Source organism: Podarcis tiliguerta (assembly GCF_965153285.1).
Source record: "Podarcis tiliguerta genome assembly, chromosome: 8".
Taxonomy (NCBI): Eukaryota; Metazoa; Chordata; class Lepidosauria; order Squamata; family Lacertidae; genus Podarcis; species Podarcis tiliguerta.
In genome coordinates, this window is record NC_139541.1 from 21669993 (window position 1) to 21687758 (window position 17766).

Consider the following 17766-nt stretch of genomic DNA (forward strand, 5'->3'; position numbering starts at 1 on the left):
CTGTGGAATCAGGGATGACCACCAACCCAGATGGCTTTAAAAAGGGAGTAAAATACATTCGTGGAGAATAAGGCTATCATTAGCAACTAGCCGATATGGGCTACATTTTGCCTGCATTGTTAGAGGCAGGATCCCTCTAAATACCAGTTGCTAGGAATCACAAGTCGGGAGAGAGCCCTTTGCCCTCTTTGCAGGCTCCTCATAACGTAACAGGAAACTGGTCGGCCACTGTGAAAACCAGCAAGCCCAGCATCGTCCGTGTCAGGGGTAGCAAGATCTACAAAACCTGCTGCTCATTGTGTAAAGATCCGCCAGCTCTGGACCACAATTCCTTCTAAGAATGTTCCCTTCCTGCCCCCACCCTCTGCACCCCGATTTTGGGTGGGTGGGTGAGTCTTGCTCTTATCCATAATAATGAAAAAATAAAATAAAATAAGGAGCCAAGCTTTGCGGTAGGCATGTGCTCTCATCTCCCAGGATCCGTCCTAACAGATTTGGCCAAGCTGGTTAACGGTATTTGCGGTTTGCAAGATCCTACATGTCGAAGGGAAATGACAGACGCATTATTATCACCTCTCTGCTGCTATCTGCCCAAACCTGTCCAAACCAGGGAAGGGGGTCCTTGCAGCTGCTTGCTCAGGGAACGCAGAGAAATTAGCAGCCCGGGGCGCAATTTTTTTCCCTTCCCCCCCAACCCCCCTTGTCTTGCTCCTCTTTCCAGGGTAGCAGTTTCCTTAGGATCCATTGACTGCTGCACCCCCAAACACATCTGGAGGAGAAACTCTAATGAGGAGAATGGAATGCAAAAAAAAAAAAAAAAAATCCTAACAAAAGAAAAATTAGGGGTGTGGCTTTTTAAGGGGGGGATGAGGATGGGAATGAGTAGGAAACAACAGTAATGGTTTGGATCATTTCCTTTAAGAAAGAAGGAGGACAAACCCCTCCCTGTGCTTTTCAAGTCTAGACACTTCTGTGTCAAAAGCTGATGATAAACGGGATCTTATCAGTTGGGATTCTGTTGAGACACATCCACCTAGCGGTTCCGGACACAGAGTTATTTCTCCGAAGGAATATTTCTGGGCAAGGCAAGGCTAGCCTTCAGCTCTCCAAATGCTAAAGGGGGGGGGGGAGAGAGAGAGACATTCATTGCCTTGTCTCTGCCTTGTCACCCTCTTTTATTTTCTACAATGTATAAGGAGAGGTGGATCTTGCTATGAGGCAGCCAGAAGAGGGTCGCAGAGTGGGAGGTGGAGAGATCCGATCTGGCAACTGGGTATGGGCTGCAGCTGTAGTGGGGCGGGGAGCTCAATGCCTTGCATGCAGAAGGTCCCAGGTTCAATCCCCAACATCTTCAGGTAGGGCTCAGAGAAACTCCTTCCAAAGCCTTGGAGAGTTGCTACCAGTCATTGTGGACAGTCCTGAGCTAGATGGAGCAATGGCTGGGCAGTTTTTCTCTGCAAGAGTTTCTTCCTAAGTCAACTGAGAGAGACTATGATGCCCTAGCACAATAAGCAAATGTTGTTAATCTATTTTTGATGGCCAATCAGGCTTAGGACATGAGAGTCTAGGAAAAACAGTGAAGGGTCTACTATGACATATTGATTTGCATCCAACTGACTTTGTGCAAGACACCACTTTGGAGGAGGGATGTATCCAATATATAGATATAGGCACTCAGGAATAACAAAACGATATCCAAAAGAAATCTGTGGAATCCCCTGTCTCTCAAGAATCATCCAAAGAGTGACACGGGTGGTGCTGTGGTCTAAACCACTGAGCCTCTTGGGCTTGCTGATCAGAAGGTTGGTGGTTTGAATCCGTGCAATGGGGTGAGCTCCTGTTGCTCTGTCCCAGCTTCTGCCAACCTAGCAGTTTGAAAGCATGCCAGTGCAAGTAGATAAATAGGTACCACTGCGGCAGGAAGGTAAACAGCATTTCTGTGCACTCTGGTTTCCGACACAGTGTTCCAATGCACCAAAAGCAGATTAGTCATGCTGCCCACATGACCCAGAAAGCTGTCTGTGGACAAATGCCGGCTCCCTCGGCCTGAAGCAAGATGAACACCCCATAGTTGCCTTTAAATGGCTGTAATGCACAGGACTCCTATAAGATGCAGTGATGGTCATTGACGTGGAAATCTTTAAAGGGGGAATTAGACAAATTCATGAAGGGTAAGACTGTCAGTGGCTACTGGCTGTGATGGCTATGTTCTGCCTGCATGTCTCAGAAGCAATTGCTGGGATACCAGTTTCTGGAGCTCACAAGTGGGGAGAATGCGGTTCCATTTGGCTCCTGCTTGTGGGCTTCCCATTGGGGCATCTGGTTGGCCACTGTGAGAAAAGGGTTCTGGACCTGATGGGCCAACAGGGCTGTTCTGAACATTTCATACTTGTAATGCATTCAAAGGAAAGAGAAAAGAAAATTCCCCATATTTGAAGAATCCAACCAAGTGCCTAATTGCATGGGACATCCATTTGCATAAAAAAATAGCAAAGCCATCACCTGTCCCTGTCACTCCAAAACTGTGTCTTACACCTGGTTTTCGTTTTACACCTAGACCAGGGTTTGGCATATTTCAGGCTAGTCAGTTCTACTCTGTTTTTTACTAGAACAATCAAGATTTTTCCAACCAGATGCAGAATAGGTGTTGTCAGCCATGATACAATACTTCACAATATGAGAATGATTATTTATTGCCTCTCCTTCACCCTCTTCTCAGCCACAATGTCCACAGTATCAGCTGCTGCTGCTGTTTCCATTTCACTCCATATAGGACAAATACCAGGGACAGCTCCTTTGAAAAATTGCCAAATCAAAAGGCCAAACAACAAAGAACACCAGTCAGCTGTAATGATCCTGAAATGATCTGGTCTTTTCTCCTTGCAATAAAGGAAGGGGGAAATGGAAACAAAGAGCACGGTTTTCTTTTTATACCTAGACCAGGGTTTGGCACATTTCAGGCTAGTCAGTTCTACTCTGCCTTCTGCTAGAACCCCCAAGATCTCCCAACCAGATGCATAATTGGTATTGTTGGCCACATAATGAGCCCAGTGTTTGTTGGTGCCCCCTAGAACTGGTAGGGTGGAAAGCAGGGAGCCCAACAGTAGGGGGAGCCAGAGCCAATGACAGGCAGAGCTAACCCATTCCAGTTTTGCGCCAATCCTCCTCCCTGCTGGGTTCTATAAGAACAACACTGAGATTAAAGAGGAAGAGGAAGCTGGCGGGCCATGCTGCCCCTCAAATTGAAATAGGCCATTAGAGATCAGCTAGGAGACCCAGCTTAGTGCAGTGGTTAGAGTGTTGGACTAGGAACTGGGAGACCAGGGTTCAAATTCCCACTTAGACATGAATTTTACTGGGTGGCTATGGGTCCCTCACTGCCTCTCAGCTTAACCTTCCTCACAGGGTTGTTGCGGGGATTAAATGAGGAAGAAGGGAGAACTATGTAACCCACCTTGAACTCCTTAGAGAAAAGGTGGGATATAAATGCAAAAAATAAACAAAAATAAGAATAGTTGAGGTGTTTGTCCAAATGGACCAGCCTCCACAGTCTGAGCATAAGAGTTTTCAGTTAAGTCACTTTGTTGTTTACTTTATTTATTGGATATATAACCCTTCATCTTGAAGGAGACCAGGCTGGCATCCTTTGTTTAGCAGCCGGGAGCTGGAAAGCACTTGTTGATCTGCTTCAAAACACGCAGAGATCCACCAGAATAACCCAGTCTTCTTTCTGCTCAGCCTAGAGTGCAACATAGAAGAACCTCTTCCTCTGATTTCAGCCCACTAACCACTCATTAATTGGGCCCCATCATTAGTGTTTGCAAATGACGATATAAATTGCAGCCCAAGGCCCTCCTTGCCTGGAACTTGTTTTGCTACAGGGTTTCTCGCCCTGGGCAGGTTGCAACAAAGCAAGGGGAAACGTTTTTAAAGCAAAAATGGAACCGCTAACCCAAAACAGTCTTACAATATTGTAGCGACTGGGAACGTCAGGCTCGAGGGCCAAATGCAGCCCTCAAGCCCTCTCTAGCCAGCCCTCAAAAAATCTCCTAGAGCCACACCCTTCACCAGCTCTGCTCTGCATCCTCCTTGAGCGTCTTGGTGTGGCTGGAATGAGCCCTGGAAATCTGGCAATGCCTTTTGCTTACCAGGCTGATGGAGGACAGAGTGGGGTGCCTGGACGTCTGTGCAGAAACTAGACCACTGTACAATCCGCCTCTATTGCTTTGATTACTTTTACCTCTGGCCCTGCCTTCCCCTGGCATGTGGCCCCTGGGAGAATAGGTGGCCCTTGAGCTGAAAGAAGCTTCTTGCAATATTGCCTTGTCATAATTAGGGATACAGTGATACCTCAGGTTAAGTACTTAATTCGTTCTGGAGGTCTGTTCTTAACCTGAAGCACCACTTTAGCTAATGGGGCCTCCTGCTGCTGCTGCCGCGCCACCGGAGCCCGGTTTCTGTTCTTATCCTGAAGCAAAGTTCTTAACCTGAAGCACTATTTCTGGGTTAGCAGAGTGTGTAACCTGAAGCGTACGTAACCCAAGGTACCACTGTATATTATTGTCAACAGCATGGGCTCCGAGAGGGTTAATGGGATCCGGAAAATCAGGAATCTGCTCCCCATCTGCTCCCAGTAATTTTGAAACTGACTTGCGTTGCTATACTTCCCACCCTTCTCTTTTTCTCTCCCCAAGGGGTTTAGAGTGGCCTGTGTTGTCTCTCCCCCACGGCCAACATGTGGTTGGTGAAAGGACCACGGCTCAGTGGAGGAGCCTCTGCCTTGCAAGCAGGAAGCCACAGGTTCAGCCCCTGCCATCTCCAGATAGGACTGGGAGAGACTCCTGTTTGAAGTCCTGGAGAGCTGCTGCCAGTCAGTGTGGACAGTTCTAAGCTAGGCAGAGTAATGGCCTGACTCAGTATAAGGCAGCTTCCTGTGTTCTTATGCATTCCATTGGGGCAAGGAGTCTAGAAGTCAATGTGGGTGGAGCAATGTCCCAAACCATTGGTTGTTTTCTCTATCCTACATCCAGAGAAGAGAAGAAAGTTTGGAGTTCAAGGATGCCTTTGGCCCAGACCAAAACAAACAAACAAACAGAAAGCATTCAGGATGCAAAGCAGGAACAGTGACAGATACCGCTGGGAAGAGGTTGTGTGACCTAGGGAAACTGAAGAGGGATTTCCTGGAGAATCAGGAGGTGCCTTACATGTGTACATCTGTATCCAGCCTTCAAATCCTTGCTTGGCCATAAAGTTCACTGTGATTTAGGTGTGATTCCTGCATTGCAGGGGGTTCACCCTTGGGGGGGGCGGCGGTTCCTTCCAACTCTGCAGTTCAATGATTCACAAGATGACCTTGGTCCAAGAACTTTCTCTCAGTGTAATCTATCTCACAGGGGTTTTTTTGGGGGGGGGGATAATGGCCTAATTTGGTTAATTTTTTGTCATTTGTTCCTAAACGATCCTTTTGTACATGATTGTAGCTAAGTGGTAGAGCAGCTGCAATGCAAAAGATCCCAATGCTGATGACCCCGGAGTCAGAGCGATTTTTTAATAGCACCTGCACACACGTTTTGGATGACCTAGAAGGTGCCCTGATTTAGTTGGGCGTCAGACTCAAGCACTTCTAAATATGGGCTTCTAAAATGATATCTGGTAATCTAAAACAAGAATAGAATTACTTTTTGCTCCGGAGCAGTTGTTTTTTATTGCCAGCCAAATGTATGCAAATGTGATACTAGTCTATTAGTTGGTTACAGGTAAGACTTCTTTAATAAGATAATAGCTGCAATTATTACGCATGTCTGATGAAGCATGGGTGGGCAGATCAGTCTGTTCCTGTTCATTCAGAAACCCAGTATGTCCTGGTTTTCCATTAATCTGCAATTACTTAAATATGCATTTTAAACATATTTGATAGTTGAGAACTGCACCGCAAAATTCAGAGAGAGAGAAACCGGAGGCACAAAATCTGGGGAATAACTATGTTCTGGTTGTGCATATTACTATAGAACAAGGGAGGTAAAAGTTGTTGTTTTTTAACCTTCAGATAACAATGCCATCCCCTGCTCTACCCACTTTGCCTCTGGCCCCACAGACCACTGGCATTTGGGATTGACAAAAGGTATCCCTGCTCCTGTTTCTACAGAGATAGTCTCTTGCTACTCTCTCTTTGCTTGCTTCCTCCCTCCAGAAGCAAAGTGCATGGCTTGACTAGTCCTTACATGGCAGGGCATGTTTTTGCTGTCAAAAACATTCCTCCCATCTCCCCGCAAAATGCAACCTGAGCACCAAAACAACACACACCACCAAAAAGTCCCTTAAAAACACCAGCTCACATCAAAAGCTCCCAAGGAATGTTCATCACCTGCCCAAACATGCCCTTCCAGGTAATATCCCAGGATTTAGAATGTGGTACCTAAGAGAGAAAAGGCAGGTAAAACCTCAAGTTTTGCTTTGCTTACATCTCCATAGACACTTGGTGGAACCCCATAAGCCTACAAGGAGAGCCCTGCTGGATCAGGACAAAGGCTGGGTTAGTTCAGCATCCTCACAGTAACTTAGCATAGCATAGCATAGCATAGCATAGCACTGTAGAGTTGGAAGGGACCCTGAGGATCATCTAGTCCAACCCCCTGCAATGCAGGAATATGCAGCTGGTCCATACAGGGATCGAACCTGCAACCTTGGCGTTATCAGCACCATGGTCTAACCAACTGAGCTAACCAGATTCCTCTGGGAAGTCTGCAAGTAGGACTCTCCCTGTGCCAGAAAAGCAAGGTTCTCTGTGCTATAGTCCTTGCTGAGATGGCGAGGTGCTTTGTCAAAAGTTTTTTGAAAGTCCAGGTAAATACACTATGTCGACCAGATCACCACTATCTATGTTCTCATTGACTCTCTCAAAGAATTGTGCATTAGTCCTTGCTGAGATGGGTACCAATTCTGTAAATTAAATTTTTAAAAAGCAACTCAATTTGAAACAATGTTATTTTGACTTTTCACTTTAGATGTGAAATAGTCTAGATTCAGCACTGCCTTTGGGGGTTATTGCCTTCACTTCACTTGGATGTGAATTACAACTAAGACATACACACCCCAACAATGACTTGGGGGTGGGAATCTTACATTCCTTTCAGACATGGAATCCTAACAATTATCTTCCTCTTTTTTATATATACTGTAAATGCTATTCTGTCACCACCATGGTGGGTTCCAACTAGCCACAGGTAACAGAAACGCAAGGAGTGAGAAGAAGGGGGGGGGGGAGATACCCCACAAGCCAGGAAATCATTAATTTGAACCAGGCTAGCCAACATAAATATCATACTTTCTTCGTGCAAAATTATGTTGTACATGTTTTGCCTCTCACGGTGGCCCACAAATTGCTGCTGCAGATTGAACATGATAAGAGAAGCATTTAGGATTTTTATGATGTTTTATGGTATCGTTTAAGAAGTCTGATGCAATTAAATCTTTTTTTTAAAAGAAAAATGGAATGATGGGTATTTTATCATTGCAGCATCGTGTACATTAAACAATTGTTAGCTGCCCAGAATGTGCAAAGAAGGAAGAAGGCATATACAGCTTGGACACCAACAACAGACAACAGAGCACTGCCACAAAATGTTGCACTGTGAAGTGCTTCTGTTCAGGGTTCCAACCAACCCGCCGGTCGGTTGCTCTTATACTCAAATGTCTTAGCAAGGCAGGATGTAGCCCAACATAAACGTATGAACATAAAGAGAATTATACATTATACATAACCGCCCTGAGATCTACAGGTAAAGGATGGCGTAATCAATCAATCAATCAATCAAATTCTTATGCTGTAATCTGCATACTTCTAGACCTGGGGTATGAAAGTGTTTTTTTTTTTTTAATGCAAGGGCTGCATTCCTTTCAAGACGGGGCAGAAGACAAAGTGGGTGATTCTCCCGCCCCTCCTAATTTAATCCCCACAATAACCCTGTGAGGTAGGTTGGTTTGAGAGGCAGTGTCTGGCCCATGGTTACCCAGTGAGCTTGATGGCCAGGTGGGATTTTGAACCCTGGTTTCTCCCAGGTGCCAGTCTGCTACTCCTCTAACCAGTGCATGGCCTTATTATACCAATCTGCCCAAAAAAGGCTCCTTCTGTATATTTCCCGCATCCCTACTGACGTCAACTAAAGTCTCAAACTCTGGTCCTGCCTGTGAAACTGCCCTAATGTCTCCACTGACCCATTTATGTGAAAAAGGACCATTCCCTGTTTTCCAACCTCTCCCCAGTTTCCCTGCCAGCTTCACTGTCCAATTGTGAGGAGTCCAATAATCCCTCCGGGGTTCCCCTTTGGGGAAGGGTTGGGGATTATGGGGGGGGAATTTCCCCCTCCCCTGGCCAGGTGTTAAACACATGGATGACTCCTGTCAAAGGATCCCTTTCATGGCCGACATTCCCAGGCACGTCCCCAGCATGTCTGGGAAACGAAAAAGTTCTGGGACAGCGGAGGTGCTTTACGCTAAGCCGCTCAGTACAAATTATCTCGTTATGCCATGTTATGACACGGAGAAGAAACCTTTTCTTGAGCAGCAGCAGCAGCAGCTCAGAGCCTGGGGGGGGGGGGGAAGGCTGCCACAACCCCACACAGACAAGCCTCCTCTGATAACCCCGTCAAGTCCCAACAGCTCCTGCGAGGCCTCCGGAGATTCTTCGAAAACAACAATCCCCTTTCGGCGGCACGTGCAAAACGTTGCCGCGTTTGGAGGGAACCTGGATGGGCCACTGGCTGTTGAAGGTGCTTTGGGGTTGATTTATGTGGCTGGTTATTCCTATTGTTTTGCTCGGAGGAGCACAGAAAGGGAACCTCAGGTCTCTTGTGCATAGGAAGGGGGCACATTGACAGGCATCGATGGGTGCAAGTAGCCCTCCCAAGTGGAACTTAACAAGCAGCTAGGAAGGGTCGCCCACTTCTACTGCTTCTGCGGAAGCAGCAGCTGCAACATGCTCCTTGGAGACCAGATCTGTGACTTCCTTGGCAGGACACCCCCTCCCATGTTGTCTCTACAATGGCCACTTGGTGACTAGGAGGCACTGCTGGTCTCCTCCCACCCGTAGGGAGGAAATGGTGGGGGCTGCCCTCTGGGGTCCTCTGGACTATGCACTCGCTTGGTGTGATTCAGAGTGCCCGCCTCCACTACAACAGCCTTTGGTACCCACTTCAACCACCGAGTATGGTTGATTTGATTCCCTTCCCTTTGATCCAGATGTAGATTTTTACTCTATCACCTCTATCATCTCTATCATCTATCTATCTATCTATCTATCTATCTATCTATCTATCTATCTATCATCTATCTATCTATCTATCATCTATCTATCTATCATCTATCATCTATCATCTATCATCTATCTATCTATCTATCTATCTATCTATCTATCATCTATCTATCTATCTATCATCTATCTATCTATCTATCATCTATCTATCATCTATCTATCTATATCTATCTATCATCTATCTATATCTATCTATCATCTATCTATCATCTATCTATCTATCATCTATCTATCTATCATCATCATCATCTATCTAAATCTATCATCTATCTATCTATCTATCTATCTATCTATCTATCTATCATCTATCTATCTATCTCTATCTATATCTATCTATCTATCATCTATCTATATCATCTATCTATCTATCTATCTATCTATCTATCTATCTATCATCATCTATCATCTATCTATCATCTGTCTGTCTGTCTGTCTGTCTGTCTGTCTATTTCTCCCCCCCCCCATTGTTCCCAATGTAGATCCTAATTTTTCCTCCTTTTCCCCGATGCAGATCTTTATTCCACCACAACCCTTGTTCCTGGTGTAGCTCTTCATTCACCCCCTTCTTCCCTGGCTGGGGGGCGTTTTGTGGTTCGCCTCAGGTGCCAAAATGTATTGGGCCGGCCCTGTGGGGAAGGAATAACCAGCAAAATCCTGTGACAGCCCCCACCTCCCTCACGCACTGAAAGAACAATCACCTTATCTCAGCATGTTCAGAAAATACAAGGGATGTAGAGCCCATCAGAAACTGCCCCTCAAACAGGGGCGCCAACTTGAATAAAATACTGTGGGGGCCAGGTAAGCCCCACCCCACATAATCAATCACATGAAACAGCAGATGCACACCATTTGAATGACAATGCCCATCAGCTTTGGGGGGGCCCTAGCCCCCTCAAGTATTTTATTGTGGGGCAGAAGGGACCGCGGCCCCTAGGTGTTCACTCCTATGTCCTCAAATGACTCCACCTTGAACTCCATACAGAATGCTTTTTTCTTTGGCACAAAAGGAATGGGGGGGGGAATTATTAGTTTTCATGATAGCAATTATTCAAAATTTACTGCTCTTGTGCAACTTTTGGACTGATGGGCTTGGAATGTGACAAAAATTAATCAGGCAACAAAGCAGGTGAACTGTATAAATTAGGAGGAGTGTCAGTATAAGTTGGGCTTTTCCTTACATTTTTTTCCAAAATCTGAAGTCTGTCTGTGGCTTGAACTTTGTGAAGCCCAGAAAATTAACTATTGCATTTCAAAGCTGGAGTCTTTCCGCTAGGAAAATGGCATTTGCACTTCTGCTGTGTGCTCTGTTGGGTGTGTGTGTGAAGGGTTTAGAAACTATGGACTATGAGCTTGAAGTTGACAAAGCATGCAGATGCACAATGGGATGAGGAGGAAAGGGAAGGGGGTCAAGGAAGAAAGTATTCTGCATCATGGGGATCTCCCTTCAACTGAGTTCAACTGGGTTTCAGGCAGGGGCCTTTCCCAGCCCTACCTGAAGATGCCAGGGACTGGACCTGGGGGCTTCTACATGCAAAGCATGTGCTCTACAACTGACCCATGCTTCTTTCCAGATCAATGCAGAGGGGAGATTCAGTACTACACCAATATCCCACCAGATGTCCAAACATTAAAAAGGAGGGTTGCCACCTTTCTTTCTTTTTTGCCCCAGAGGCTCTAATAGCAATGTGGCAAGGGGTAAGTGATGGGCTGTGCAATCACTTGCTAAATTATCAGTGTCAGGTTGCCATTGTCTTTACCTGTTCAAAGCTCTTTTTCTTTTTTTTCTTTTTTTTTTTGGAGCTGGGTATTCTAGATTTTTCAACAGTGAGGTCTTGTTATTCTCGGCTTCCACCTCAAGCCAACTTGTCCCAGCAGATCCATGCAAGGAGCAAACTCAGTGTGAATTTTTGGGATCTCTGAGCAAAGGTGCTTGCTCTGGCATGTTGGGGAAACCCCTCCCATTCTCAGTCCTTGCCATGAAAGAGAGAGAGAAAGGCCAACCAAATAATCAGGATACCACTGGTGGGTGCAGAGGGGTGTGCCTAATAGAGGCTGGTCCACAATGGGTGGCCAAATTGGCCTGTGGTCTTTGCTAGGGATGTTTGCATTCAAACAAGAAGCTACCGAATTTGCACTTCTTGGACCACTACTTGAACTGAAATGCAGCTGTCATTCAGAATTTGCATTTTGCAGGGCTGCTCTCCTGCCAATGTTTGCAACAGCAACAAAAAAATGCATATATGGGGGGGGTATGTGAATTATAAATGAACATGTTAGAGAAAAATGACATACACAAATGCATTGTACAGTATATGGGAAAATTGCTAGCAGAAGTGCGTACCTGAGTCAAAAGCATTAATTACAGTAGGTCTACTGGGCGAAGGATTTAACTGGATACAACCATGTGCATTTGTACTTTGTCTTATGTCATGTGGTGGTACCCTGCTCAGATAGCTTTCTCTGTAGACAGACAGAGAGACAGGTTGATAATTAGCATGAGCTGTGCCTGGTGGTGATATATATATTGACTGAACATGACATAGCTCTGCTTCTCGCTCCTGATCATACACCTGCATGTGGCTATTGAAAACAAAAAGGAGTTCGGCAAGTAGAATTATGTATAATTTATTATTTCAAATTTTAATTAGTTATACTTAGTTATACTGCTTTGTTTATACAAAAGTTCAAAGTAGCTTACATTTAAAACTAACTAACTACCCATCAAACTGTGGAAATGGTTTAAGTTGACTTGGGCTGCATATACACTATGCAGCGCAAAAATGAAGTTTTTCTCAATCTTGAGTCATTCAAGCTCATCTTCAACATGCTGTTTCCATCTAGATTGAGTCTAGATCCTGCTGCCCACAAGGGTTGGTGCAGTTACTTGATATACATCTGAATACCCTCCCCTTGATTAGGTTAGCCATGCCTTTTCCTCCTTGCACCTGCCTGAGGTGAATGAAGGAGGAAGTGGTGATTGTGATCTTAGTATATGTCCACACCTGCACAGTGTCATCGGACAGGTGTGGATGCATCTTCCCTCCATTGCCGGCCCCGCCTACACCTGTTTTCTAATGGACATGCTGTGGAGTAACAGAAGATCAATCTGCAATGAGCTTTTATTTTCAGAATGAAACCGATTCCTCAAGAAACATTTGCCCGTCCAAGGCAAAGAAAGAAAGAAAGAAAGAAAGAAAGAAAGAAAGAAAGAAGACGTACTAAATCTAGATTGTGCGTGGACAATGTCAGTGAAACAAGTACTCAGTCTCCATTGATTCCAGAATAAAATGGCATGTGTATGCAGCCTTTGAGTACTTGTCAATCATTTCTCCCTGTCAGCATAACCTATTAGATGATGGGGATCAAGTGGAACTATAACTGGATGGGTGGATCAAAAGAACAGTAGATTGAACTGCTTTGTATCAGAGATCTGCAATACTTTTTCTTCTATTTAATTATCACTTTTGGGGTGTGTTTTTTAGGATCCTAATTTGTTCCATTATAACTCAACTGAACTTAGTATTAGATTTACATTCCCAACTTTCTTCTAAGGTGCTCAAGGTAGCATATAGTGTTAGGAACAACCCTTAGAGGTAGGTTAGGCTGAGAGATTGTGACCAGTACAAGGGTGCTCAACAAGTGGAGGATTTGAATCCAGGTCTCCCAGATCCTAGCTTAGCCCTCTAACCACTACACCATACTGGCATTAATTTAGTTGTTTGTTCATTTGGATTTTGTATTCATTTTGTTGATCATTTCCTCTTTTTTCTTTTTAAAACAGTTTTTTAAATAAAAAAAATACTTTTGTTTTGGAATCCAGCAGCAAAGCTGAATTCTGGAGCCATTCCACAAGACTTCCCCTCCTTTCAGACCCCCCCCCCCAATTCAGCATTTCTGAAGGGGGGAAATGGTGCCCCCCCCACTAGTAGTTGTCATTTCCCCTCTAAAAGAACTATGCAACATCGAGGGCATTCTGGGAGGCAATAAATGATGGCCACTAGATACAGGACTCAGCTACATTTGCAAAGATAAAGCACTTTATGTGTTATAACACTGTGACACTGACAGAACTTCCCTGTGTGAAGTTTACAATGTGTTTAACTGAATTGCTTCTTTGATGTATCTAGATCCAGCCACAATTACAGACGTCAGCTCTATAACCACAAGCACCAAAACACACCAGTGCTTCCCTCATGCCTCTAATAGGAGAACAAATGGGCATGAGCTCCACTTCCACATCTGACTCGATAATTTATTCCTCTCTGTATTAATTTCAGAACATATCTGAAAACTGTACTGAGAGGTACACATTCAGCCAAATTTTCCATTTGTTCTGAAATGAATTTTGTAAAGGGCTATAACTCAGTGGTAGATAACTCATCTACTTTGCATGCAAGAGGTCTCAGGTTCATTCACTGCTGTCTCAGGTAGGGCCAGAAAAAAACCTCTACCAGAAGTCCTGGAGCATTGCTGTTGGCCCATGTAGACAGTCCTGAGTTAGCCAGACCCATGGTCTAGCTTGGAAGCTTCCTATACAGTCATACCTCGGAAGTTGAACAGAATCCATTCCAGACGTCCGTTCAACTTCTGAAATGTTTGACTTCCAAAGTGCAGCTCCTGCAGCTAATCAGAAGCCATTCAGCTTCCCAAAGAACATTTGAAAACTGGAACACTCACTTCCGGTTTTCAATCGTTCGGGAGCCAGAACGTTCAACTCCCAAGATGTTTGGGAGCTGAGGTACGACTGTATTTCTTTGAATGCATATCCCTACTTATGAATGCACCCACTTGATTTAGGCATGCTACATTCATAAGTAGGAATGTGCATTCATAAGTAGGAATATGCATTCAAAGAAATACAGTCGTACCTCGGCTCCCAAACACCTTGGGAGTCAAATGTTCCAGCTCCCGAACGATAGAATTGTAGAGTTGGAAGGGATGCTGACGATCATCTAGTTCAACCCCCTGCAAGGCAGGAATATGCAGCTGTCCCATACGGGGATCAAACCTGCCACCTTGGCATGATCAGCACCACACTCTAACCAACTGAGCTATCCAATGCCTGTCAAAAACCCACAAGCAGGACCCTCGCACAAGAGTGCTCTTCCCTCCTGTGGTTTTAAGCAATGACTGGACCTAATGGTCAGGGGTCCCTTTACCTTTTTTATTCAGAAGCATTATGGCCTCTGACCATGGAGGAAGGCTACTGTTGCTAGTAGCCATTGATAGCATTATTCTCTATGAATTTGCCCAATCCTCTTTTAAAGTGGTTCAAGAGGGTGGCCATTGCTGTCTCCTGAAGGAGTAAGTTCCATAATACTTTCTTTTTACCTGTTCTGAATCTTCCAGCCTTCACCTTCATTGGATGTCCACAAGTTTTAATGTTGCCTAAACTTTTTATGAACACTTTCTAATGCTACAATATCTCCTTTGGAGGTGAGGTAATCGGTATTCCAAAAGTGGTTGCACCATAGGTTTGTAGAAAGACATCACAACTGATTCTGCAACTTGGCAAATGCAAAGGTCAGTGCTGGTTAGGAGGAGAACAGGTTTTCCAAATTCACCTTCCAGGCAGATGGGTTGTCCCCTCTTGGTGGCTGTCCATGGAGAATGAATGAGAAGTTCTAGCACACTCCCATTCACATTTGCACCTTGTTCCTCTTTCCAGTATTCCCCGTTGCTCAAGAAGCTCTACTGTCAGATTGCGAAGACGTGCCCCATCCAGATCAAAGTGTCAACACCTCCTCCTCCGGGGACTGTCATCCGAGCCATGCCAGTCTACAAGAAGGCGGAGCATGTGACAGAAGTGGTGAAGCGGTGTCCAAACCATGAGCTCGGGCGCGACTTCAATGACGGTGAGATCAGGTTCAGCAGGAAATGTGTGCCGTTGTTTCTCAATAAGTTCTGGAATGCATTGGGTTGTCTCCAGCTATGATTTACTCAGAACAGACCCACTGAAATCAATGGAACTTAGTTATCCATAGGACCATAAAACTCTAGAGTTGAAAGGGACCCAACAGGCCATCTGGTCAATCTTCATGTCTATTCGTTTCAATGTGTCCACTTTGAGCAGGGCTCACACTGAATATGACCCTCTGCCCCCTTATAATGGGTTGTCCATTGTGATTAGTTTGGCAGAAGGCAGTGAGAGCAACACTAGGCGGCACCAGAGCCAATGAGAGGCAAAGTTCATCCCTTACTGATGTCAAGACAGCAGGCACATCAGGGCAGACTGAGGTTGGTAAGGTGGATTGCTTCCCCCCAGCAGCCAGTCATAAGGACAATCTTGTTGGCTTACATTACGATGGGTCTTGGCCTCACAGGAATTTCTGCTGTTGATGTTGACATTCCGTTGAGTGGCATTTCCGGCTTCTCCATCCAAAAAGGCAACTAAAGGAGCAAATAATTGCAATTAAGCCTGCTTTTTGTCTTCACAGGTCTCTCGGCTCCTGCAAGCCACTTAATCCGCGTGGAAGGCAACAACCTATCTCAGTATGTGGATGACCCTGTAACTGGGAGGCAGAGCGTGATGGTTCCTTATGAACCTCCCCAGGTAATCTGACTTGCTAATGGGGGGGAAAAGCAAGGTTCGAAGCAATAGGCATAATTTCTCTCTCTCTCTCTTTTGTGGGTGGTGGGTGGAGGTTGCTAGACCTCTTGAGGATCAGAGCCAGAGGAAGGAGCCTGGGAATCCACAATGTTGATTGGAGAACAGGGTGGAGCTTTCAGGAAAAAGCATGCTTCTCATGTAGAGGCAGCTACTGGCAGACTGAAGTTTTAAATTCACTATTCTCACCACTATATGGTAACAGCCAGAGGTTTCACATACACACAAGCCCTGCACTCATCTCTCCATCCAGGCACCTAGGAGTTGGCTCCTACCATCACAGTCAAGAAGGAGGGCAGAACAGGGCCATTGAGAGCTATTGTGTGAGGATAGGGGAAAGGGTGTTATCTGAGAAGAGTTTCAAGGGCCATATAGAAAGACCCTTGAGGGCCACATCCAGCTCTTGGGCCTGAGGTTCCGCACTCCTGCTGCACAGAGTGCAGCCTCCCACTGTGTGGGAAAGGAAGAGGACACCGGTGCAAATCCGGTTTCTCCACTTCTAAGGGCCAAGCTTCTAAGGGACTTGGGTGGTGCTGTGGGACTCAGGTGGTGCTGTGGGTTAAACCACAGAGCCTAGGACTTGCTGATCAGAAGGTTGACGGTTCGAATCCCCAGGATGGGGTGAACTCCTGTTGCTCGGTCCCTTCTCTTGCCAACCTAGCAGTTCGAAAGCACGTCAAAGTGCAAGTAGATAAATAGGTACCGCTCCAGCGGGAAGGCATTTCCATGTGCTGCTCTGGTTCGCCAGAAGCGGCTTAGTCATGCTGGCCGCATGACCTGGAAGCTGAACGCTGGGTCCCTCGGCCAATAAAGCGAGATGAGTGCCACAACCCCAGAGTCGGTCACGACTGGATCTAATGGTCAGGGGTCCCTTTACCTTTACCTTTAAGGGCCAAGCATGTTAAATATGCTTTAAAAGGCAGTAGGGAGGAAGCAGTATTTAAGCTGGCCGGTTTTTATTCTAAAGGAAAAGCAGCTACGCGTGAGCATTGCCCAGTCTTAATCCACCACCGAAGTTGTTGCTCAGTGGCATAGCATTTATTTTGCATGCAGATGGTTCCAGGTTCAATCCCCAGCATCGCCAGGTAGGACTGGGAATGTCCCCCTTTCATGAAAGATAAGCTAGTTGGACTGATGGTCTGACTAGATACAATGCAGCTTCTTTAACAGCTCCTCATCTCAGTGGCGTAGCGTGGGGGGTGCCAGGGGTGCGAGCCGCACCGGGCGCAACATTTGGGGGGGCGCAAGTCCAGAGGGAAGGAGGTAGAAGGCGGACGCCCTTGGGCGCCCCCAGCCGCGGGCGCGCTGCAGCCGCGCGCGGAGTTGGTGCTGCCACAGGATTCCCAGCGCCAACACGTTGCCCAGCAGGCCGGCCGCGAAGAGCAGCGAGCCCGGCAGCGCCAACTGGCCGCCCTCCAGGTGCCGGTTGGCGCGGCAGCGGTAAGCGCCGCCGCCGTCCATGGAGCCGGCGGCGGGCGAGAGCGTGCGCCTCGACGGGGCGGCGGAGGGTGCATCTGATCAATTTCGCACGTGTTAGGGGATCCATTGTGTAACAGCTCTCCCTCGTCCCCCCAAAAGGGGCAGCTGATATCGTTGCCCTGCTCAATACAAAGGCTTTGTGGCTTATCTTAAGGAAAGGGGGGAGGAGAGATCTTCACAGTCGCCTTCTTTGGCAAAGAAGATACCCCGCAAGATGGGGATGCAGGAGACCTCAGAAGAAGCTGCTTTTCACAGCTTTACCTCGGAACCTTCGGGGTTGCTTTGGGGATGGGGCTGTCATTCATGTTTTTGGTTTGGTCAGCTGAAAAAGTGTGCCGACTTTAGCGCGAACACAGAACTCTTCGTCAGG

The 17766-nt window shown here is 46.2% G+C and overlaps 1 protein-coding gene across 3 annotated transcripts in view; it reads left to right on the plus strand.

Moving 5' to 3' along the window:
* Window positions 1-17766, plus strand: part of TP73 (tumor protein p73) — a 78821-nt gene that overhangs the window by 44734 nt on the left and 16321 nt on the right. For all 3 annotated transcript variants that reach the window (XM_083452144.1, XM_083452146.1, XM_083452145.1), the window contains 2 exons: window positions 14979-15165; window positions 15748-15863. In XM_083452144.1, coding sequence (XP_083308270.1) covers window positions 14979-15165; window positions 15748-15863 — 303 coding nt within the window. The remainder of the gene's footprint in view (window positions 1-14978; window positions 15166-15747; window positions 15864-17766) is intronic.